This window comes from Gopherus flavomarginatus, chromosome 3 (genome assembly GCF_025201925.1).
Source record: "Gopherus flavomarginatus isolate rGopFla2 chromosome 3, rGopFla2.mat.asm, whole genome shotgun sequence".
Taxonomy (NCBI): Eukaryota; Metazoa; Chordata; order Testudines; family Testudinidae; genus Gopherus; species Gopherus flavomarginatus.
Genome location: NC_066619.1, coordinates 28,575,701 through 28,599,957, shown reverse-complemented (window position 1 = coordinate 28,599,957; position 24,257 = coordinate 28,575,701). Strand labels below are relative to the sequence as shown.

Sequence of the window (24,257 nt, the reverse complement as noted above, 5' to 3'; positions counted from 1 at the left end):
ATACCCTGACTGCCTCCTCTCTAAAGGCGGAGGAGCCCGGCCAGGGCCAACGCTGAGCTCCCCTCTGGCGCTGCGGGGTCATTCCCCGGCGCCAGGCCCCGCCGCCCACCACGCACCCAGCTCCTCGCGCTCCACCGTCGCGCGTTCCCGCGCCCCCTCGCGACAGGCCGGCGGGGGCCGCGGGAGTCGGCGGCGGCTCGGTCTCCTCGCGAGAGAGGGCGAGGTTTCCGGTGTTGTGACTGCGGGGCCGTAAACATGGCGGTGAGCGTCCGTGCCCGCTCGCTGAGGCACCTCCGCATCCGAGGTAAGGAGCCCGGCTAGGCCTGGGGAGAGGCGCCGCTGCTGCTCCTCCGGTCCCATCGCTCCCTCCCCGCCCAGGCTAACGGGCTCTCCGCTTCTCCCCCCACAGGTCGGAATGACAGCGGCGAGGAGAACGTCCCGCTTGATCTCAGCCGAGGTAAGCGGGGCCGGGGGCTCCCCGCGCCGGGGGCGGGTTGGGCCGGGCCCTGGGGAGGCCGGGCTGGGGGCTCGCCGGTGCCCTAGGAGTCCAGCTCCATCCGTCACCCATGGTAGGTGGGTGAAATCCTGCCTCCAGGGCGGGGCCAGGGGAGAGGGGCTTGGGCCGGGGGAGGCATGTCCCACCCCTCCCCTGGGCGAGGGGCTTGGGTGCGTCCTAGGGGTCCGCCAAAGCCATGGGAGGTGACTGCTCTGTGGGAAGGAGCGGCCTTGCCATAGTGATGTCGTCCCAGGTGAGAGCGGAGCTCCGACTAGTCCGCTGGCCGGGTTGGTACCGAAGGTGATATGGACTGTCCGGGGGTGGGGGGCGCTGGACGTCTAGTCAGAGGATCAGTTCGTGCTGCGGGGTGTAACCAAACTGCAGTAACCTAGGGATGCTATTTTCAGCCTTACTGTCGGACAGCTGTTGCAGTGAAGGGGTGCGGTCTGGGGTGAGGGTATTGCTAGGTATGTAGAGTTCTCCCCCACCTCTGTTTTTGTCTGAGGGTGGGGGGGGACCCGATGTGTTGTTGGTAGGTGTATGTTTACTCCCTTCTTCTGTAGTTGTTTTTTAGAGACCTTTCTTCACGGTCACTATTTACTGGCTGCATATGGGGCTGTTTACATCTTTTGGGATTTGGATAGTTCTGTTAATTTAGCCAGCACTCTGAACTCTAGTTGCCTTTCCAGAAGTTCCCTCATTACTCCCTCCAGCCCAAATCTCACCCTAAATCAACCTACAGATCCACCTCATTTTGGCAGTGTTGTATATCAAGTTGTGCTTAGAATCACTTCAGCATTTTCTAATGAATGATTCTGTGGCTGTGATAGATCTCTTCCCATACGTACCTGGTTTGTTCTAGTATGATCAGTTGCAGTGCTTAAGACAAGGGCTGTCAATTATAGTTAACTCAAGTGATTAATGCAAAACAAACTAACTAGATTTAAAAAATTAATCATGATTAATCACACTGTTAAACAATAATAGAATACCAATTTAAATGTATTGTAAGTATTTTTGGAATTTTTTTTACATTTTCAAATATGTTGATTTCAGTTACAACACAGAACACGAAGTGAACAGTGCTCACTTTATTTTTATTTTTTATTACAAATATTTGCATTGTAAAAATGAGAGAGTATTTTTCAATTCACCTTATACAAGTACTGTGGTTCAATCTCTTTATTGTGAAAATGCAATTTACAAATGTAGATTTTTTTTAATTTTTATTTTTACATAACTGCACTCAAAAAAAAAAAAATATAAAACTTTGGAGCCTACAAGTCCACTCAGTCCTGCTACTTGTTCAGCCACTTACTAAGACAAACAAGTTTGTTTACATTTATGGGAGATAATGCTGCCAGCTTTTTATTTATGTCATCACCTGAAAGTGAGAACAGGCGTTTTCTTGGCATGGTTGTAGCTGGCATTGCAAGGTAATTATGTTTCAGATATGCTAAACATTTTTATGCCCCTTCATGCTTCTACATGAAGATTTTCTTTTTTAAAATGTAAATATTTGTAATAAAAAATAATTAGGGCTGTCAGTTGCAGTTTCGCATGTGATTAACTCAGAACACGTTAATTAATGTGTTTTTTTTAACTAGCATTAATCACGCACCAGGGCGCTGTGCTCAGGGGGTGCTGCTGTATGCCTCTGGGGCATGGGTGCCCATCCTCCTGCCTGCCTGCTCTACTGCTGTTTTTTGCCTCCTTTCCCCCTGTGCCCCATGGAGACATCCCTGGGCAAGCTGCTCCAGACCGGGAGCCTGCTTCCTGTCTGCTGCGCAGAGCTGGGGAGGGGGCCCCACCCATTTTCCCAGTTACTGCTGAGCTGGGGTCAAGGAACAGGGGGAACCTATCTGCTGCTGGCTCAGGAGTGAGTGCTGCCAATAGCAGCTGCTGCTGGCTGAAAAAGTGTTTGGGCTCCTGAATACTCTGCTTAAAGAGACAGTGTTCTCCCCCCCCCCCCAAATATTTAAATAAATGGTATTAGATTATTATAAAACAGTGCGGTTATAATTGTGATTAATCACGAGATTAAAAATATTGTCATGATTAATCACAGTTAATTTTTTGTCTTGTTTGACAGTCCTACTTAAGACATGTTTATTCTGGACTTCCTGTCACCATGTTATAACTTAAAAAAAAATTCATCTCGTAGTTACTGTATGTGTTAATTTGTTTCAAAGTTTACTGACTGGCTCTTGATAGACATACATTCTTTTCTGTGGTAAAATATTATGATGCTACAAAGACACTTACTACATATCATGCATCTGAGGAAGTGGGTATTCACCCACGAAAGCTCATGCTCCAAAACGTCTGTTAGTCTATAAGGTGCCACAGGATTCTTTGCTGCTTTTACAGATCCAGACTAACACGGCTACCCCTCTGATACTTACTACATATTAATACTACTGAAAGCATTCTGTGCCAAAAAATAAAAAATTCTGTGCACAATATTTTAACATTCTGCAAGTTTTATTTGTCTGTTAATAAATGCAGAGGCTCCAGCATGGCACTGGGGAGCACAGGCCACTGGCTGCACAAAGGTGGAAGATCACCCTGCAGATGACCCCTGCCCCGGACTCAGCGTCACCACTGCACCTGACCCTGCCACAGCACAAGGCCTGGGCCTACCCCGGAAACGTGCTGGGGCCCTGTTCCTCTGTGCCAGGCTATCAACGTTTTTTCTGCACTCTGAACTTTAGGGTACAGATGTGGGGGACCTGCATGGACCCTTCTAAGCTTAATTACTAGCTTAGATTTGGTAACACTGCCACCACCCAGAATTTCAGTGTCTGGGGCACTTTCTGTCCCCCCAAAACTTTCCCCTCCCTGGGTTGCCTTGAGAGGCTTCACCACTTCCCTGGTGAACACAGATCCAAACCCCTTGGATCTTAAAACAAGGAGGAATTAACCATCCCCCCTCCTTTCCCCCCACCAATCCCTGCTGAGTCCAGACCCAGTCTCCTTGGATCTTAAAACAAGGAAAAATCAATCAGATTCTTAAACAAGAAAGCTTGTAATTAAAGAAAGAAAGATAAAAATCATCTCTGTAAAATCAGGATGGAAAATGCTTTACAAGGTAATCAGATTCCTATAGACCAGAGGGACCCCCGCCCCTAGCCTTAGGTTCAAAGTTACAGCAAACAGAGGTAAAAATCCTTCCAGCAAAAAGAAACATTTACACGTTGAGAAAACAAACATAAGACCAACACGCCTTGCCTGACTAATTACTTACAAGTTTGAAACATGAGAGACAGATTCAGAAAGAGTTGGAGAGCCTGGATGTACGTCTGGTCCCTCTTAGTCCCAAGAGCGAACAACACCACCACAAAAAGCACAAACACAGACTTCCCTCCACCAAGATTTTAAAGTATCTTGTTCCCCTATTGGTCCTCTGGTCAAGTGTCAGCCAGGTTTACTGAGCTTCTTAACCCTTTACAAGTAAAAGAAACATTAATCCTTAACTATCTGTTTATGACATGCCACCCAAATCTCAGACAGTGTGGAACCACACTGGTGGTGATTTCTTCCTAGAAGTTTAGAATAAACAGATTAATAAAACACATGCACCTTTACGTATACTACTAATTATGTAAAACTACAAGATTTTCCACATTTCAAGGACAATTTTTAATCAGTTGATTCTGGGAAACTTTCACGGGAGAGTGCATGAGCTACTTTGTTAGAAGCTCCTGAAATGTGTTGAATTTCAAAATCAAAATCTTGGAGAGCTGAACTCCATCGAAGCAGTTTTTTGTTGTTCCCCTTGGCAGTATGAAGCCACTTTAGCACAGCATGGTCAGTTTGTAGCTGGAAACGCCATCCCCAAACGTGTGGGCGTAGCTTTTCCAGGACATACATAATGGCGTAGCATTCTTTTTCACTGATTGACCAGTGGCTTTCCCTGTCAGACAGTTTCTTGCTGAGAAACACGACAGGATGAAATTTTTGATTCAGTCCTTCCTGCATTAAAACTGCTCCTACACCACGCTCAGACTCATCTGTGGTTACTAGGAATGGTTTGTCAAAGTCTGGGCCCCTTAGCACAGGTTCAGACATGAGTGTTGCCTTAAGCTGGGTAAAGGCCTTTTGACACTCATCAGTCCACTTAACTGCATTTGGCTGGGTCTTTTTGGTCAGATCTGTTAGTGGGGCAGCGATTTGGCTGTAGTGTGGTGCAAATCGCCTGTAATATCCGGCCAAGCCTCAGAAGGATTGGACCTGTTTCTTTGACTTTGGGACAGGCCACTTTTGGATAGCATCCACCTTGGCCTGTAGGGGGTTTATTGTTCCTTGACCCACCTGGTGACCAAGGTAAGTCACTCTGTTTTGGCCTGTTTGACACTTTTTAGCCTTAACAGTTAGTCCTGCCTGCCTGATGCGCTCAAAGACTTTTTCCAGGTGTTCTGCCCATGAATCAGAAAAAATGGCCACATCATCGAGGTAGGCAACTGCATATTCTCCCAGTCCTGCTAGGAGACCATCTACAAGTCTTTGGAAGGTGGCGGGTGCATTTCGCAGCCCGAAAGGAAGCATATTAAATTCATACACCTCTGCATGGGTGATGAAGGCTGTCCTTTCTTTGGTGGGTTTATCTAGCGGTACTTGCCAGTATCCCTTGGTTAAGTCTATTGTAGAGATGAACTGGGCCCGTCCCAATTTTTCCAATAGCTCATCGGTGCGTGGCATTGGATAGTTGTCGGGACGAGTTACAGCATTTAGGTTACAGTAGTCCACGCAAAAGCGTATTTCCCCATCTGGTTTGGGTACTAGAACCACTGGAGATGCCCATGCACTATTAGAGGGGCGGATTATACCCATCTGTAGCATGCTTTGGATCTCCCGTTCTATAGCAGCTTGGGCATGAGGAGACACCCGGTAGGGTGGGGTTCTAACTGGGTGAGCATTACCTGTGTCAATGGAGTGGTATGCCCGTTCAGTCCGTCCTGGGGTGGCTGAGAACATTGGGGCGAAGCTAGTGCACAGCTCCTTGATCTGTTGCCGCTGCAGAAGTTCCAGGGTGGTGGAGAGGTTCACCTCTTCCATGCCACTGTCATTTTTTCCTTCGTAGTAGACACCTTCAGGCCACTCAGCGTCATCACCTCCCTGGGCTGTAAACTGACAAACCTTTAAGTCTCTGGAATAGAAGGGCTTTAGAGAATTAACATGGTACACTTCAGGCTTAAGGGTTGAGGTGGGGAATGCTGTGAGATAGTTAACAGCTCCCAGGGGCTGTTGGACCGTGAATTGCCCTTCCCATGATGCTTCCATCTTATGGGCCTGTTGCGCCTTCAAGACCATAACTTGGTCCCCTACTTTGAAGGAACGCTCTCTGGTATGTTTATCATACCAGGCTTTTTGCTCTTCCTGAGCATCCTTTAGATTTTCTTTAGTGAGGGCTGACGAGTGTCGGAGGGTGCTTTGTAGGTTGCTTACAAAGTCTAGAGTGTTAGTTCATGGCGAAGGCGTAAACCCCTCCCATTGCTGCTTCACCAACTGTAATGGCCCCTTAACTTTGTGGCCATACACAAGTTCGAATGGTGAAAACCCCAAACTGGGATGTGGTACGGCCCTGTAGGCAAAAAGCAACTGCTGCAACACTAGATCCCAATCATTGGAGTGTTCATTTACAAATTTACGTATCTTAGCCCCCAAAGTTCCATTAAACCTCTCCACCAGGCCATTGGTTTGATGGTGGTAAGGGGTGGCAACCAAGTGATTCACCTCATGAGCTTCCCACAGATTTTTCATGGTCCCTGCCAGGAAATTAGTTCCTGAATCTGTAAGGATATCGGAGGGCCAACCTACCCTGGCAAAAATGTCTGCTAAGGCCTGGCACACAGTTTTAGCCCTGGTGTTGCTTAGAGCTACTGCTTCCGGCCATCGGGTAGCAAAATCCATGAAAGTCAGTATGTACTGCTTTCCCCTGGGGGTCTTTTTTGCGAAAGGACCCAGAGTATCCACAGCTACTCTCTGAAATGGGACCTCAATTATGGGAAGTGGCTGGAGAGGGGCTTTGACCTGGTCTTGGGGCTTTCCCACTTGTTGGCAAACTTCACAAGACCGGACATAATTAGCAACGTCCTTGCCCATTACCTCCCAGTGGAAAGACTTCCCCAACCGATCCTTGGTTCTATTCACCCCAGAATGGCCACTGGGATGATCATGAGCTAAGCTCAAGAGCTTTCCCCGGTACTTAGCTGGAACTACCAGCTGTCTTTAAGGATGCCAGTCTTCCTGGTGTCCACTAGAAAGAGTCTCCTTGTATAAAAGTCCTTGTTCTACAAGACACCGGGATCGGTTAGAAGAGCTGAGAGGCGGTGAGGTGCTCCGTGCCGCCGCCCAAGCTTTTTGAAGGCTGTCATCTGCTTCCTGCTCAGCCTGGAACTGTTCCCTTGGGGCTGGAGACATCAGTTCCTCCTCAGACTGTGGACTTGGGCTTGGTCCCTCTGGAAGCGATGTAGGTAATGGGGTTGTTTTCATTGATGGTGAACCCCTTTCCGCTGGTGTACTATGTGATATTTCAGGCTCTGGCTGAGCATCTTGGGTAGGGTTGTCTGCTGCTTCTGCCAGTTCAGGCCCGCTGCTGCCCTCTGGCGTTGGAGTTGTAGATGGATTTGCAAGCGCTGGCGTCACTGCTGGCAACGGTTCTGGTGTTGGTTGCTTTTCCAGTTCCGGTTCTGGGACTGGATGCACTATGGCTGTTGCAGTCATTGGTAGGGGATCTGGTTCCACCACCTCTGTCTGGGTCTCTGGTAACACAGACGGGGCCTTGGTGGACGGCTGAGGAACAGGGATGGGTGTGGAAGCTTGCTTGGCCTGGCTGCGGGTGACCATTCCCACCCTCTTGGCCAGCTTCACATGGTTGGCCAAGTCTTTCCCTAGTAGCATGGGGATAGGATAATTGTCATAGACTGCAAAAGTCCACATTCCTGACCAGCCCTTGTGCTGGACAGGCAATTCAGCTATAGGCAAGTTTACAGATTTTGACATGAATGGGTGAATTGTCACTTAGGCCTCTGGGTTGATGAATTTGGGGTTTACTAAGGATTGGTGGATAGCTGACACTTGTGCCCCAGTGTCTCTCCACATGATAACCTTCTTTCCACCCACTCTCAAGGTTTTCCTTCGCTCCAAGGGTATTTGAGAGGCATCTGGGCCTGGGGATCTGTGGTGTAATGGTGGTGTAATGAACTGCACTCGGTTGGGGTTCTTGGGGGCAGTTGGCCTTTATATGTCCCAGTTCATTACACTTGAAGCATCGCCCAGCTGACTGGTCGCTGGGCCGAGTTGGGTTGCTGGAGACCGGTGAGGTGGGACAATTGGGTTGTAGGTGGGGTCTTGGCTTGTCCCTGGTGATGGGATTTATTTATTGCCCACTCTGATATTCGCTCCCCTTGCTAGTAGTTTTTTTTTTTTCCTGCCACTTCCACCCATCTGGCTCCAATCTCCTCGCTTCGGTTACAGTTTTGGGTTTCCCATCTAGGATGTACCTTTCTATTTCCTCAGGAACACCCTCTAAGAACTGCTCCATTTGCATTAGGAAGGACAGCTCTTCCAGAGATTTAGCATTTGATCCTCATATCCAGGCATCTCAATTCCTTCCAATGTGGTAGGCGTGTCGGGTAAATGACACATCTGGTTTCCACCTTACGACTCTGAACCGCCGACGGGCATGCTCAAGTGTTAGCCCCATTCTGATTCTGGCCTTGGTTTGAAAAAGATCATAATTGTTCATGTGTTCCTTAGGCATTTCAGCCGCCACCTTTGCTAAGGGTCCACTGAGCTTTGGCCTCAGTTCTATCATGTACTGGTCTGCAGAGGTGTTGTACCCAAGGCAGGCCCTTTCAAAATTTTCTAAGAAGACCTCAGTATCACCACCTGCCTTGTAGGTGAGGAGTTTTCTGGTATGGGAAACAGTACCTGGAGAAGGGTTTTTAGGGTTGGCTGGTACATCCGGCCTAGCCTTTGCTAAGTCCAGTTCATGCTTTCTCTCTCTTTCCCTTTCTTTTTGTTTCATCTCCATCTCTTTTTGTTTCATCTCCATAGCTTTCCTGTGGTCAGCCTCTTTGGCTTTCTCTTCTGCGTCCAGCCTAGCCAGTTCCTGTTTAACTGCTTCCTTGGTACTCATTTTCCTGCTTTCTTGTGCTGGCCACACCCCTCTGCAGCTCACTGAAACTTGGGATGCACTCAGCAGGGCTGCTTGGTTAACAGAGACTTCCTAACTACCTATACCCGAGAGGTAGAAAGAAAGAAAACAATTCAGCTTGTAAATTCCCTTTTGCTGGCTGCTTGCTCAGAGCTTCAAGCCTCCTCTTAACAAAGACCCTTGTTAAAAACTTAACACCTCTGCCCTCAGGCTGCTTTCCAAGGAGCTAGAAAGGAGAGAAAAATAAGTCCTCCTGGCTTTTGGTTCCTAAAAAATCCCACCACTGCCACCATGTCAAGGTTTTTTCCCCACTCTGAACTTTAGGGTACAGATGTGGGGGACCTGCATGGACCCTTCTTACCTTAAGTAAGCTTAATTACTAGCTTAGATTTGGTAACACTGCCACCACCCAGAATTTCAGTGTCTGGGGTACTTTGTGTCCCCCCAAAATTTTCCCCTCCCTGGGTTGCCTTGAGAGGCTTCACCACTTCCCTGGTGAACACAGATCCAAACCCCTTGGATCTTAAAACAAGGAGGAATTAACCGTCCCCCCTCCTTTCCCCCCACCAATCCCTGCTGAGTCCAGACCCAGTCTCCTTGGATCTTAAAACAAGGAAAAATCAATCAGATTCTTAAACAAGAAAGCTTGTAATTAAAGAAAGAAAGATAAAAATCATCTCTGTAAAATCAGGATGGAAAATGCTTTACAAGGTAATCAGATTCCTATAGACCAGAGGGATCCCCGCCCCTAACCTTAGGTTCAAAGTTACAGCAAACAAAGGTAAAAATCCTTCCAGCAAAGAGAAGCATTTACACATTGAGAAAACAAACATAAGACTAACATGCCTTGCCTGACTAATTACTTACAAGTTTGAAACATGAGAGACAGATTCAGAAAGATTTGGAGAGCCTGGATGTACGTCTGGTCCCTCTTAGTCCCAAGAGCGAACAACACCACCACAAAAAGCACAAACACAGACTTCCCTCCACCAAGATTTTAAAGTATCTTGTTCCCCTATTGGTCCTCTGGTCAAGTGTCAGCCAGGTTTACTGAGCTTCTTAACCCTTTACAAGTAAAAGAAACATTAACCCTTAACTATCTGTTTATGACACAGGCGCACCACGTATGGGGCAGGCAGGCTCAACCAGGCAGGATACAAGCATGGAGGGGCTTGGTGTGGGGTGAGAGGATTCTTTGTGGGACAGTCTGGCTACAGGCAGCTCAGTGGGCGAGTCTAAGTATGTGGGGGATCTGGATGCAGAGAGGCTCGTTGGAGGGGTTCCAGGTGCAGGGGCAATGGGACTCTGCAGGGGGTTTCAGGTGAAAGTGGTTGGGGCTCAGTGGAGGGAGCTGGGTGTGGGGGATTTCAGCATGGGGGAGTGGGGCTTGGTGGGGTGGGGATCTAGGTGAAGCTAATTGGGAGTCAGTGGTGTGGGTCAAGATGTGTGGACTCAGAGTGGTACAGGGAAGAAGGATTCGGTAGGGGTCTGAATGCAGGTAGCTTAGTAAGGGGTGGTCTAGGTGCAGGGGTGGGTGTTCTGGAGGCAGGACTTCTGGGTGCAGAGGGCTCCAGATGCTGGGGTTGAGGCCAATGAAGTGAGGTTTGGGTATGGAGGGCTGGGGGATTCTGGGTGTATGGGGTGAGGCTTGGCGAGAGTGTCTGGTTATGAGAGGTCCGGATGAAGGGGGGTTGGGCAGGTGAGGGAGCAGCTCCCTGTACAGTGACCCCTCCCCCTGCAACTGAGGAGTGATGGGGGCGGGAAGTAGAGGAGGATGCTGAGGTTCCTGGGGATGGGTCTGTTACAGTCCCACTCCTTGCAGGAGAAGAGGAAGTCTTGTCCTCTCCTGCCACCTCCGGCCCAGCTGGGACTAGCAGCTGATCCCAGCTCAGGGTAGGAGCCACTGACTGGGGCATCCACAGCCCTGCTGTGATTTACCTGTCCGCCGGCTGCTCTGGGTGCCTGAAATGATGTACCTGGGCAGATAGGAAGTGGTGTGTGACTGCTCTTGCATCTTCCCTGCCAGAAAGTCATTTTTGTGCAGGGGAAGCAAAGAAATCTGCAGAGGACATGAATTCTGCGCACACACAGTGGTGCAAATTTCCCCCAGGAGTAACATTAATAAGCCATGCGCTAGGCAAATACAAAACCACTGCCTAGCTAACATATCGTTAAACTTGCATGGTTGAGGACTGGTGTATATGTTTAACTTTTTGGGGGGGGTTTCTCTGACTCTGTTGGAAAACAAGTTGTCCTGTTGGCAGCATTGATATTTCCCCCCCAAGTTTAAAGGCAGAAATGTTCTTATCTAAAGTTCTTGATCTGTGGAAGAGAATGAGGGTTGCATTCTGTGTATATACCTGGTTGCGTTGAGTTGATGCCTGTAATATAAGCGTTTTGCTTCAGAAGATCTTAACTTTGATGCTGTGAATAGATGCATGTTCACAAGGAGGTAAGGTAGTAGGGAAGTGATGGAAGCAGAGTGTCAAAATGGACTGCACTATAATGGAAATAGGATACTGGTTAGAAAAATAGTTCAGGAATTATAGCAACAGCTGTAAGGTTTTCCATTTCATGTGTAATTGTATCAGAGAACCAGAGTAGGTCCAGATTTACAGAGTAATTAAAAGAAGGGTAATTTTTGGTGTGAGCCCTGCTTTGAGCAGTTAATAATAAAGCAGTTCTACTTACCTTTAGGCTGGAACTTGACATACCATTTTTCAGGCCATATGTAACTCACATACAAAATAAAATGTCACCAAGATCAGTTTTTTTTTAGTTCTGGAAAAACAAAGTTTCTGATACTTTTTTGCACCTGTCTAATAAAAAAAATTAAAAAGAGGTTTTGTGGTACACTTCTATCTCGATATAACGCTGTTCTTGGGAGCCAAAAAAATCTTACTGTGTTTTAGGTGAAACCGTGTTGTATTGAACTTGCTTTGATCCACCGGAGTGCGCAGCCCTGCCTCCCCGGAGCACTGCTTTACCGTGTTATATCCAAATTCGTGTTATATCGGGTGGTGTTATATTGAGTTAGCGGTGTATTTTGTTTTTAACGCTGACTACCACACATATAATGTAGGTTGCTAATGTGGTGCTCTTAAAACTGAACTGAGTGAGTTCTGTGAACAAAATGAGCCCCTACATTCCCAGTGATGCAAACACATTAATGATCGGTACTGATGAAATCAGTGGGGCTGCTTGTGTATAAAGTGAAACACTTGCACGGTTGCTTCATATGGCCAGTAACTTTGTGACTTTGTACATTCAGGTTTCACATGTTGTACATGCAGTTAATATAAAGAGCATACAAAATCTAATTGATTTCAGTAGAAATCTAATTGATGTCAGTACATTTATCTTAATACCTCTCTTAATCCTAGTATACATTTTGTTTGCAGTGCGTTACTAAAAACCCAGTATGAATTTACCATTGGCTGAGGATGTGAAACAACCTGGCAAAAGGTTAATATAACATATTCAAGGGAACTGTAGTAATATAATTTTAACTAATTCATTCATATTGACTAGTAAGACTCACAGACATGATCCAAGTCAGTTAGCAATCCTATTTGGCAATGAGCTGAGGCCACCACTTCCCATTCTGGGCCATTGGAACAGTGAAACCTTCTATCTGTGTGTGCAACTGAATATCTGATACTAATATAATGGAGGGGAAAGGCCTTTTCTGTAGGTGATTGCAGCTTCATGTGGGACCACTGTGAAAACCATTCTTTGCTCCTTGTCAAAGATGTTTTCTTGCACTAAAAATGCAACAGTATTTGACTCTTCTGTAGGTCCTTGATAGAATCATAGAAATGTAGGGCTGAAAGGAATCTTGAAAGGTTATGTAGTCCAGCCCGTGAGGCAGGACCAAGTGTATCTAGATCATCCATGCCTAACCTGTTCTTAAACCTTCAGTGATGGTAATTCCACAACCTCCCTTGGAAACTTATTCCCAGTGATTAACTATCCTTATAGCTGGAAAGTTTTTCCTAATATTTACCCTGAGTCTCCCTTCCTGTAAACTATGTTGATCAATTCTTGTCCTACCTTCAGAGGACATGGAGAACAGTTGATCACTGCCCTCTTTATGACAGCCCTTAACATGTTTGAAGACTCTTACCAGGTGTCCCCTCTGTCTCCTTTTCTTAAAACTATAAATGCTCATTTTTTTAACTTGTTCTCATAGATTGGGTTTCTAAACCTTTTATCATATTTGTTTTTCTCCTCTGGACTCTCTCCAGTTTGTCCACAGCTTTGCTAAAGTGAGCACTGGATATAGTACTCGGGCTGAGGCCTTACCCGTGCCAAATAGAGAGGGAAAATTACATCTAGAGTGTCTTAGATGTGCAACTCCTGTTAATGCACTCCAGAATGTTATTCTTTTTTGCAACTGTATCACATTGTTGCCTTATAGTCAATTTGTGATCCACTATAACCTCCAGATCTTACTACCAGGCTTAGCGTGTTGGATATCTGTTTGTTCTAAAAGTGTCTCATCCTCAACCTCTTCCTGATTTGGTGGTCTGTAGTAGATTGCTACCATGATTTCATCCCTGTGTTTTCCCTTTTATCTTTACCCAGAGACTTTTTCAGCTGATCTGCTTCTCACTTCCTTCTGGACCTCAGAACATTAGTATGATGTAATTTAGGCACTGACTTTGTGGATGCTCTGGGTTGGAGCACCCACAGGGGAAAAATGCTGGGTGCTCAGCACCCATTGGCAGCCCCCTTATCAGCACCCCTCCTACCCCCCAGTATTTGCCACCCCTCTGCAAACCCCACTGATCAGCGCCTCCCCCTCACTCCCCACACCTTCCACCCACCGCAATTAGCTGTTTTGTGGCATGCAGGAGGCTTTGGGAGGGAGGAGTGAGGGCATGGAGTGATGGGGGAGGGGTGGAATGGGGCGGGAAGAGGTGGGGCAGGCCTTGGAGGAAGGGGTGGGCTGGGGGTAAGGCTTGGGCAGAGCCAGGGGTCGAGTATCTCCTGGCACAATGAAGAGTTGGTACCTGTGTGATGTACCATGCAACATCTCTTCCCTTTTCCCCCCTGCCTTTCCTTCATGAACAAGTTATATCCCTCTATACCAATAATTCCAGACATGAGATTTAACCCACCAAATCTCAGTGGTGTCATAAGCTAAATTTTATGAATTATGTACGAATACTTCCAGTTCTTCCTTTCGTTCCCCATACTCTTTGCTGTTTGTATATAGACATTTAAGAAATTGACAGACTTTCTCCACCATTTTCACCCTGGTTCCTGTGACCGTGTTGTAATTTTCCATTCCCTCCAACATCTAGCCTTCTGACCTCTACCTCCTTTTTACTTAAGCAGGTCTACGCTAGAAAATCAGGTCAGTACAACTATGTCACTCAGAGGTGTGAAAAATCCACATGCTAAGCGAAGCAGTTAAACCGTCCTAACCCACAGAGTAGCTTCTCAGGAAGAAGGATTACCTATGCCAATGGGAGAACCTCTCCCGTCATTGTAGGTAGTGTCTTCACTGAACCACTGCAGTGGCGCAGCTGTGCTGCTGCAGCAGTTCGTGTAGACAGGCCCATAGTTTAAAGCCGTCCTTGCTAGGTTGGCAAATTGGTGACCAGAGATGCTCTTCCATTTTGTCAGGTGAACTCCATCTCTTCCCAGCAGTCCTCTTTCCTGGAACAATATCCCATGGTCAAGGAAGCCAAAGCCCGCCCATCAACACCATCTGTGCAACCAGGCATTCATCTCTAGGATGTATGTGTCCCAGCAGCGGCCCTTACCTTCATCCAGGAGGATGGCTGAGAATACCATCTGCACCCCTGCGTCCTTCACCTTTGCTCCCAGATCCTTGGAGTTGCTACAGATCTGCTCAGGATTATACCTGGCAGTGTCATTAATGTCCACATGGATGAGCAGTGTGGGGTAGTGGTCAGTGAGACAGTTGAGCCTCTGCAACCTTTCTATGATGTCTTAGATGCAGATTCCAGACAGGCAGAACCCTGGGCCATCAGATCAGCAGATGGATGTCTCTGTCCTCAGAAGAGAGTCCCATGTCAGCATCACCCTGTATCTCCTTCTGGGTATAGTGGCTGTGAGTCTCCCAGCCTTAGGGGAAGGTGGCTTCTCTTCCTCAGCCATTTGGGTCTGATTCTCTCCTGTTGCCAATACGACATACCAGTTCTTGACCTGAATGAGATCTTAGGGGGGGATGGAGCACTATCTACTGCCCGAGATGACCAGCTGCCAGTCGCCCCCAGTAGAGCAGCTAGTTCTCCTTCCTTCTCTGATGCTGCTATAGTCTTCTTTAATTGGCTATCATCCACCAACCTGGGCATTTCTGTATACACTCCATCGATGTAGTTCCCAGATGCGACATAGATGGCCCGCCTCCTCCTGTAGCCCTCGTACCTGCTTCCTGAGCAATTCCACCAACAGATGCCTCTAATGCTGGATGGTTCCCCCTACCTGACTTTTCTTGGCAGGGACATGCAGCTGCATTCTGTGCAAGTTAAGACCAGGATCTGGGTAGAAGCCCCCAGGGTCAGGATCCCTTGTTTGGCTAGGACCCCCACGTGTGCAGGCTGAGGAAGAGATAGCAGTGGTGCTGAGTATATACCATTTTCCTCCCAGTGTGAGTTCTTCCTTGTAGAGTACTTGCAAGTTAAGGGGGGAGGAGGGAGCACGGAAATCCTTGACTTATTCAGCTGGCTAATTCCCTTAGGGCAGTGGTCTCCAAACTTTTTTGATCGTGCACCCCATCAGTAAAAAAATTTTGAGCACGCACCCCCTGCCGTGCCGGCACTACCATTTTTGCCAAAGCCAAAAAAAAAAAAAGCTGCTCGGCCATCTGTCCCGCACTGCCGAAGCGCAAAAAAACAAACAACCCCCTCCCACTCCTTCTGCCGTGCACCCCCAAGGATCCTCTTGCGCACCCCACTTTGGAGACCACTGCCTTAGGGTATGTCTACATACAGATAAAAGACGTGATGCATGGTCAGGGTTGGTCTGGCTCAGCTGACTTGAGCTTGCAAGGCTCGGGCTGAGGGGCTGAAAAATTGCTACATAGATGTTTGGGCTCAGACTGGAGCCCAAGCTCTGAGACCTTGCAAGGGTGGAAGGTTCCTGGAGCTCATGGTCCAGTCTAAGCCTGAACGTCTACATAGTGATTTTTTTTTTTCCAGCCCCTGAGCTCCACAAGCCCAAGTCAGCTGACCTGGGTCAGCCATAGCTGTGCTGCAGGTTTTTATCCTTGTGTGGACATAACCTGTGTCTCACAGCTGCTTTCATCTTACTAGCCAGTAGGGTACGTCTATACAATTTTATAATCCGGAGCAGCAAGTCAAAGGCCTTTTCTGTGCTTACAGCTCTGCATCAGCACCGATGTAGCATTTAGCAAAGACACTACCTACACCGATGGGAGAACTTCTCCCATTGCAATAGGTATACCACCTCCCCAAGAGGCAGTAGCTATGTCGACGAGAGAAGCCTCCTGTCTTCATAGTATTGTCTACACTGGGGGTTAGGTTGGCATATCTGTGTTGCTATGGGGTGTGGATTTTCCACACTTCTGAAGGAAATAGTTATACCAAAGTTTGTAGTGTAGACCAGGGCTGAGCCTGGGTCTGAAGACTCAGGATCACATTATGGTTTAACAGCTGTATAAATATAGCAGCTCAGGCTCTGAAACCCTCCTCCATCCCCAGGCATCAGAGCCTGAGTTCCAGCCTGAGCCACAACATCTGCACAGCTGTTTTTAGTGTTATAGTGCTATCCTGAGCCTGTAGACTAGGGCTATGAGGCTTGCTGCTGTGGGTTTTAAAATGCAGTGTAGCTATATCCTGGGAGCCTGAATACTTTTTTTTTTTTTTAAAGCCTGAGTCCCACCCTTAGCTGGAATGGGTGACTCGCCTCCTCTAACTCAGCTGCCTTCAATCACTAACCTGTTCAGAAAATCTGCACTATTTTCACTTCAGAGCCATGCTAGAAATCAGGTGTTAATTCATATGAGGCCGTGTGTACACCACAGCTCCTGCAGCTCCAGCACCATAGCATAGATACGTCTTATAATCAATGGAAGGAGTTTTCCCATCAGTGTCGTTAATCCACCTCTCTAAGAGCTAGGTTGGATTTGTTAGCTAGGTTGACTGAAGAATTCTTCTGTTTACCTTGCCGTGTCTACAGTGACTAGGTTGTCCTAACCACAGAGCTCATGATGTGAAGAATTTCGCAGCTCTGAGCAGCGTAGCTAGGTAGATCTAATTTTTAAGTGTAGAGCAGGTCTAACTGCTGGGCACTTTACCACAGGCAGTCACCAACCAAGCTTCAATTTCAAATTCAGTAAACCAGCCCAGAATCCTTCCAAATTTGATGGCAAGTCCCCAGCACAGAAGTATGATCCTTCTTGTTCACCAAACTTAATAGCAGTAAGACAGAAGGCACACACTAGTACTTATGTTGGTATAACTTATGTCACTCAGGGGTATGAAAAGCCACCCTTCTTGTAATGTAAGTAAGTTACACCGACCTAAACGCTATGTCAGTGGGAGAACTCCCGACGACATAGCTACTGCTGCTCGCAGAGGTGGATTTGTTATGCAGATGGGAGACTTTTCTCCCATCGGCATAGATTGTCTGCATTACCAGCACTACAGCAGCTCATCTCTACTGTTGCAGCTGTGCTGCTGTGTCAATTCTAGTGTAGACTAGCCCTTAATATCACCAATCATGTCTTCATCTGGGAAAACTAGTGCTTTTACATGCACTAAGTCTAACATGTATTTTTCCCAAGTCTACTAACCCTTCTACTACTTAACTAAGGCATAGAGAGGCTAAATAATCAACAAGGATGTCCAGGAAAGATGTTAGCATGGCTGGTTATAGAACTCCGAACTCCTAATCTCATGACCCACTAAACAATGCATTAGTGTATACTTAATGATATTTTCAATCAGAAATAAGTTTTTAAAATGTATTTTTGGTTCACTCTTTTTATTTTGAAGGATGTATGTATGTTTGCTACAAGACATAATATTTAAATTATTTAAAATATTGTTTTGGTAGTCTTTTTTTAAAAAAAAACACAACTTTTTTAACATTCAGAGAGAGCTAAATATTTTTAAAACTGTTGAAGTAACCTGAAATATCTGATTAAGAAAAAGAAATCACTGTCCATTTCTATTTCCAAGGGGGTCTCATTATTTAAAATACGTTTAATCAGTAACAACCTGTTTAGAACAGGTTTTAACTTACATTTAGTTGGCTAAAATGGCTCTCAAACATACGGTTAAAGACATGGCAGTTAACTGTGCTTTGCCCTGAACAGGCCTAGGTTGTCACCTGATTGTCTTTGAGTAACTAGCTTTGAACCAGTGCTCATAAAGCAGGCAAGGTACCCAACCATGTCTGTCATCACTTTGACTGGTCTTCCTTCTTCCCAGCTATCTGTGTGGTAAAACATCCCAGAGTGCATTGCTTCACGTGAAGCTGGTGTAGCTTTTTGTGCATATCCTCTGGGCACTGTCCACTGCGGAGACGCTATGCAAGAGCTGCCGAGCATTCCCAAAATGCAAGAGATTTTCTTTTATTATGGTTTTACACTGCCTAATGCAATATGGTTCCAATCTGACCGGGGACTCTTGAGAGCTACTGCACAACAAGTAATAAGTCATAGTAATGCACTTTATGATCAGGGTTTTTACACAACCTCCTCCCAAAGTCCCCATGTTGTGTAAGTCAAAAAAACCTCTCTTTGGATTTTGGCTTATGTTAACAAAGAACATAAAGTTTAGATCCAGCCAGAGGCTTGGTTGATCCTACATCAGGAATGCTCATCCTAGCTCCTCTCTTCTCCTCTTATATCTGGATGCAGTAATGGGCCACCTTCCTCAGTGAGTTTACTCAGTCCTCTCACCTCTTTCCCAGTAAAATTAACACTTGTCAGAAGGATTGAGTGAGGCATACTACGTTAATTTACTGCATACCCCCCTGAAAGAGTTCAGGTGACCAGTTTCTCCTCTGTTTCTGGCTAAGAACAAGTAGCAGATGTTGACCTCAACCACTGTTTTGTATTTCATTATAAAATGATTGTATAGACTTCAGGGGGCTTCCTGGCCACCGCCAACTCCATCATGTCAGAGCTCATTCCTGAACCCTGGTGGCCTCCAGGCAGAAGAAACAGCTAGAATGTGAGAAGGAGTCTGAGAATTTAAGAATCCTTTCTAATAGTTGATAATAGCATTTTGTGAGTTACATGGAACCCTGATTGGAAAGGAAGGTCACATTAAATGCTGACCCCATTCAGAGGATCATAAAAGTCAGTAGGGATTAAATTCCAAACTAGATAACTAATCTAGATGTAGAATAGCACCTGTATTGAAATGGGAGATAATGGTTGCAACACCCAACACATTATTTGAAATACCCAAATCAAGCCCATAGATTCTGAGGCCAGAAGGGATCGTTGTAGTCATCTAGTCTTACCCCCTGTGTAACAAAAACCATAGGACTTCCATGAATTAATTCTTGCTTTGAATCCAATAGCTGCATTGTATGATCTACAGTGTGGTCAGCTTGTGGGAGCTTTTTTTGACATTCAGGGTAAAACCACATTGAAATGTTGCATATTTTACAAGAGATGCCAAAGTGAATTGCAGAAGAAGCCTAAAACCAACACACCATCCTCAAGGCTTGTCCATTAGAACTATTTAATAGGCTTGTGTAACCTGTATCTTAGTTACATCAGGATTAGACTGTCACAAGGCACTCCGCTTGGAGCTATACCGAAATCTACCTGGAATGGAAACTGAGTTTTTTGGGGAAAATGTGGCAGCTCTCTTATATCGTGATGTATTTCACTTCGCGACACATGACACCTGTGCTCTGTGATCTGTATTGGCTGCTTCTTAGGCTATGTCTACACTTGCAGAGTTTTTGCGCTGTCAGTTTCAACAGTGTTAGTGAACCAGTGAAAGAAAAGCGCTGGTTTGTGTACTCACTTACTTCCACAGGCATCAGTGTGTGTTTATATTTGCATCACTTCTATCGCTGCTGCATTGAGAGCAGCTATCCCATAGTGCTGCTCTCTCCGTTTTGATGATGGGTGTTGTGGGAAGTGGGGGGGGGTGATTGCGGGGCATCCTGGGGCCCTGCACAGCCTCCTCTCCCCAAACACTGATCAGCTCCAATAGCTGAGCATTTCTCCAAGCAGGGGATCGTTTGCTCTGTGGATCAGGCATTAAGATAAGTGAGCACTTTCCAAGAAAACAGGAAGGGGAGTTTCAAAGTTACTGGGGCTTTCCAGGGTGGGGAGGTGGATGTCTGTTTACTAAGCAGCAGAACTGCTGGCCAGAGTGGTCACCTAGGCACTGTGGGATATCCTGCAGAGGCTAAAAGCTCTGTAAATAGGGCGAATGTGTCTTCTCTTGCACATCACTGCAAAAGCATCACCGGTAAGAGCTGTATGCCTCTTGTGGAGGTGGTTTTCTTTCTGCGGTGAAATTTCTGAGTTTCACTGCAAAAAGTCATTGGCAAGTGTAGGCACTCCCACGATTTTTGCACAAAAAAGGGACCTTTTCTGCTTTAAATGGCAAGTGTAGACTTGCCTTTCGTTTCAAAGCCAACACTTCTCCACCCAGAGTTATAAAACCTTAAATAATTGGAACCTGTCTGTCTGGGACCACCAGGTGTATTGGGACCACCTCCCGTACTATCACAGTGAGGTGGACTGATTTAAATCAGTACACCGGAAACCTTAATTTAAATAGTTTTTTTAATTGTTTTGCATTTGTACTTTTTAGTTATTTTCCTAAAGAACAGTTGAATCTCCTTAGTTGGTAACCATTAAAGCATATTCGTCTGCAACTACATATAACTTTCACACTAAATTTGGTGCTCCTTTATGCAAACTAGGAGGATACCTTATATCTATTTGCATTTATATAAGCAGTTTATATTTATTCAGATTCTTAATTTTTATATTAGTTACAAAATGGTGGATGATGCATTTCTTATTTACTAGATCAGGTTTTTTTTGTCTGTCTTGTGTCAAGTGCTATTTAGATAACTTCAAATTCAATTAAAAATGCACAAAACAGCATTTTAATTGTTTTATATAATAACAGTCTTACATGTACTCGATATATAAACTTTTTAATATGCTGTGTTTTTCTTATCAAAACATGTTTTGCATTTAAAACTAAGGAAGTAGTCTCTATAGTTAGTGAACTGAACTGATTATTTCTGGTCAGCATGTCCTTCAAGGTTTTTGATCCAGTAGATCTCACCCTCACACATTTACTTTTAATTCATAGATTGGAAGAGGAAAACAAGCTTTCCTACTTTTTCAACTCCCTATTGGTTTCTTGGCTCTGAATGAACTAGTAATTGAACTGAAGTAGTCAAGGAAACCACAGTGAAGAAAATATTCTGTTCACCTGCAGAAGAGGCTACTGCTGTCAAAATCTGGGTTAGCACCTCAACAAATTCTTGTTCCAGGCTTTAGCCAGTGACTTCCACCAGTGCTTTGACTTTCTTTAAAACTTGTCAGCAAATATGTACTGCATAATATTTATTTTTTAATTATTTTAATAGATGTAGGCCTTAACATAGGTTGTCAGTTTCAAATTTAATTTAATTTGAAAGTCTGATTTAAGTAGAAAAATAACAGGGTTCTTAAAATATAGAGTTTTTTTTTTAAATTATTTATCTACCCAAGCCACAGCTGTAGTCAACAGTGGCACTAGAACTCCATTCTTATAAAAGAGGACATTTTCCTTGAGGAACCATCATCTTGTAATTCTTCTCATCCTATTTATGTTTAGTTTGTAATAGCCTGAATTTGTGCTTGAGCATACTTCAGATCTCTGATTTTCTCCTCGAGATTATGGAGAAGAAAATTGCACAGTAATGGCTGTTGATTATGAGTGATTCAGAGTAGTGTTTGGCTTTGATTTTCACGTCTGGATGACTTTCTTATTTTCTGGTGTGGGGGGAGCCGAAGCTGCTAATTCTAATCTGTGACATTATGCTTTTAATGATCTCAGTGGTGCATAGGTTCCAGGATCAACGCTTGTTTATTGGATATAAATAAATTTGAAATGGATTTGAAGATGCTTCTGTTTACCAACTCTGTTGCCCAGCTAATTCTTCATTGCCATGACCTTGCGAACTAGCTGTCTTCCATCTGCAACACAAGACAACAAATAAGAACAAAGTGACTGTGGGAGCTCTTGCTGCCTTTCCCGTGTGTAAAACCGTTTAAGAACATGGGCATAGAAGTGGCTGATGGAAACCCTTTCTCCCCTTTCTTTTTATCTTCCTCACAGTCAATTCTCACCCCAATATATATAGTTAAAAGTAAGACAAACAAAAATCAGTAAAACAGCCTCGGCTGTCTTCACCACAGACTCTCCTAAATTGGGGAAAACATATAGATGCACATTCATACAGTCTGTCCATGCAATGACCACACACAAAGTTACAACAAAATTAATATTTGGGGAAAATGGAAGACAGAGAGAATTACAGCATTTCCCATATTAACTTGTCTACATCATACAGCTTGTATATTCTTATTGTAGACCTATAACCGTATAAAATATATTAATCTACACATTTAAAGGGAAACATGAACAGAAAATACACGGACAGCAAGACTGAATTAACGTTAAAGGAACTCTGTCCACTTAATGCAGAAAGAAGTAGGGCTATTTTACTTAATATTGTTACAAGAAAAACGTAGAGATACTTAGCTTATATCTGTGTAACTAAACTGTGTTCACGGTGTTTGCATTTGCAGCAGTACAAGACATATTATATTTCAATCCATGTGTCTATACAGCACTGTGCTGCATCAGTTGCAATGCCCTGCAGTGTGGGTAAGTACTGCAAGGTGCTATTTGCTGCTTCTAGGCACATGGCAATTATGGGGATAACTTTTATTGTAGATTATGAGATGTGTCCCAGAGTTCATTTGTTGCACTGGCATCCACACCATTTCTAGCATGCTGTCTGGAGGAGGCATGGAGGAATGTTGTGTGCATGTCCACTATTGTGCTTTGAAAAATAAATCCTGTTATATAGGAGTACCTGCTACAAGATATCAGAGGCAGCAGCACAGTCGTGGTGGGAGTTTTTAAAATTACTTATGGACTCAGAGATGGCATCCACATGGATGTTTTTCTGTGATACATGTATTTGTTGGAGATCACTCCTGGACCAAGCCAGCAAATGTGGAGTGGGGGGACAGGATAGTTTTGCAGACCTGGGATGACTTGCAGTAGCATCAGGGAAAGCGCTTTCCTGGAGTCTTGGGCTCAGCAACCCTAGAATGCTCCGATGAAAGCACCCCTCAGTGTGGAGAAGTGAGTGGCAACTACCCTTTGGAACTCGGCAGTTCATCACTGGGAAATCCATAGTTGGATTTACGGAGATATGGTTAAGTTTTGCAGTATGTGCTGCTGGATCATGGAAAGAAACGTGCAGGAGATTACTGATGGAAATGAAAATTAGGGTTTCCTAGTTGTTCTGGGGCTACTAAAGTGACCCATGTGCTAAATTTGTGGTGTGGTCCCATGCCACGGCCTCAGTTTAACAGGTAAAAGGGGTGCTTTGTTATAATTCTTCTGCTCTTGGTGGATCACCGTCACAGATTAGCCAAGATTAATTTTCGATGGTCAGGAAAAGTCCATGATGCCAAAATATTCAAAAATTCAATGGTGTTTGCAAAATTACAACAGGGAACTTTTTTTGCCCAATAGTACTTTAGACATTAATGAGGTGCACGGATCGACAGTTGTGAGTGGTCCAGGCTACACTCTGGTTTCCTTGTTTATGAAACCATATACTAGAAGTCTTAATGGGAGTAAGAACTATTTAACTACAAATAACTTTAATTTTGTATATGGAGAGCCCATTTGACAGGTTGAAAGGCAAGTGAAGATGTCTCCCATAGCTTGATGATAGAAATATATCCACTGTATTATCTCTGCATATTGTGTTTTGCACAACATTTATGAGCTCAAAGGGGAAGTTATTACTCATGGCTATCTACTGACTTTTAAGCAGCAATTAGGAGGACCACCTGTTGGCAAGGTTGCTGATAGCAGGGGTGCCAGGCCCTGGAACGCTCTATGCATTCACTTTGAGAATCAGGGCATACATTTAGCTTAACTATGAAATTTACCTTGCTATTGTACAGTAACGTGAAATATATTATATAATTGGGAAATGATTGCCTAGGAAGGAGTACTGCAGAGGAGGATATGAGTCTTTATAGTGGATCACAAATGAAATATGAGACAACAATGGAATACTGTTGCAAAAAAAAAAAGCAAAAATGATTTTTGGATTTTTTACAGAAGTGTTGTAAACAAGACACACAAAGTAATTCTTCCATTGTATTCAGCACTGATAAGGCCTCAGCTGGAATATGGTGTCCAGTTCTGGGCACTGCACGTTGTCCAATTTGTCCACATCTTTCCCAAAGTCCACAAAGAGCAACAAAAATAAGGGCTCTCGAAAACATGGTGTAGGAGGAATGTGTTTTTTTTTTTTTAAATGGGTTTGTTTAGTTTGCTTTATCCCCCTCAGTCTTCTCTTCTGCAATCT

The 24,257-nt window shown here is 45.0% G+C and overlaps 1 protein-coding gene across 2 annotated transcripts in view; it reads left to right on the top strand.

The window, feature by feature from the left end:
* The first annotated feature begins 230 nt into the window (after positions 1-230).
* RICTOR (RPTOR independent companion of MTOR complex 2) overlaps positions 231-24,257 on the top strand; it is a 178,028-nt gene continuing 154,001 nt past the window's right edge. For both annotated transcript variants that reach the window (XM_050946855.1, XM_050946854.1), the window contains exons 1-2: positions 231-304; positions 410-457. In XM_050946855.1, the coding sequence (XP_050802812.1) occupies positions 256-304; positions 410-457 (97 nt within the window). In that variant the 5' untranslated portion in view covers positions 231-255. The remainder of the gene's footprint in view (positions 305-409; positions 458-24,257) is intronic.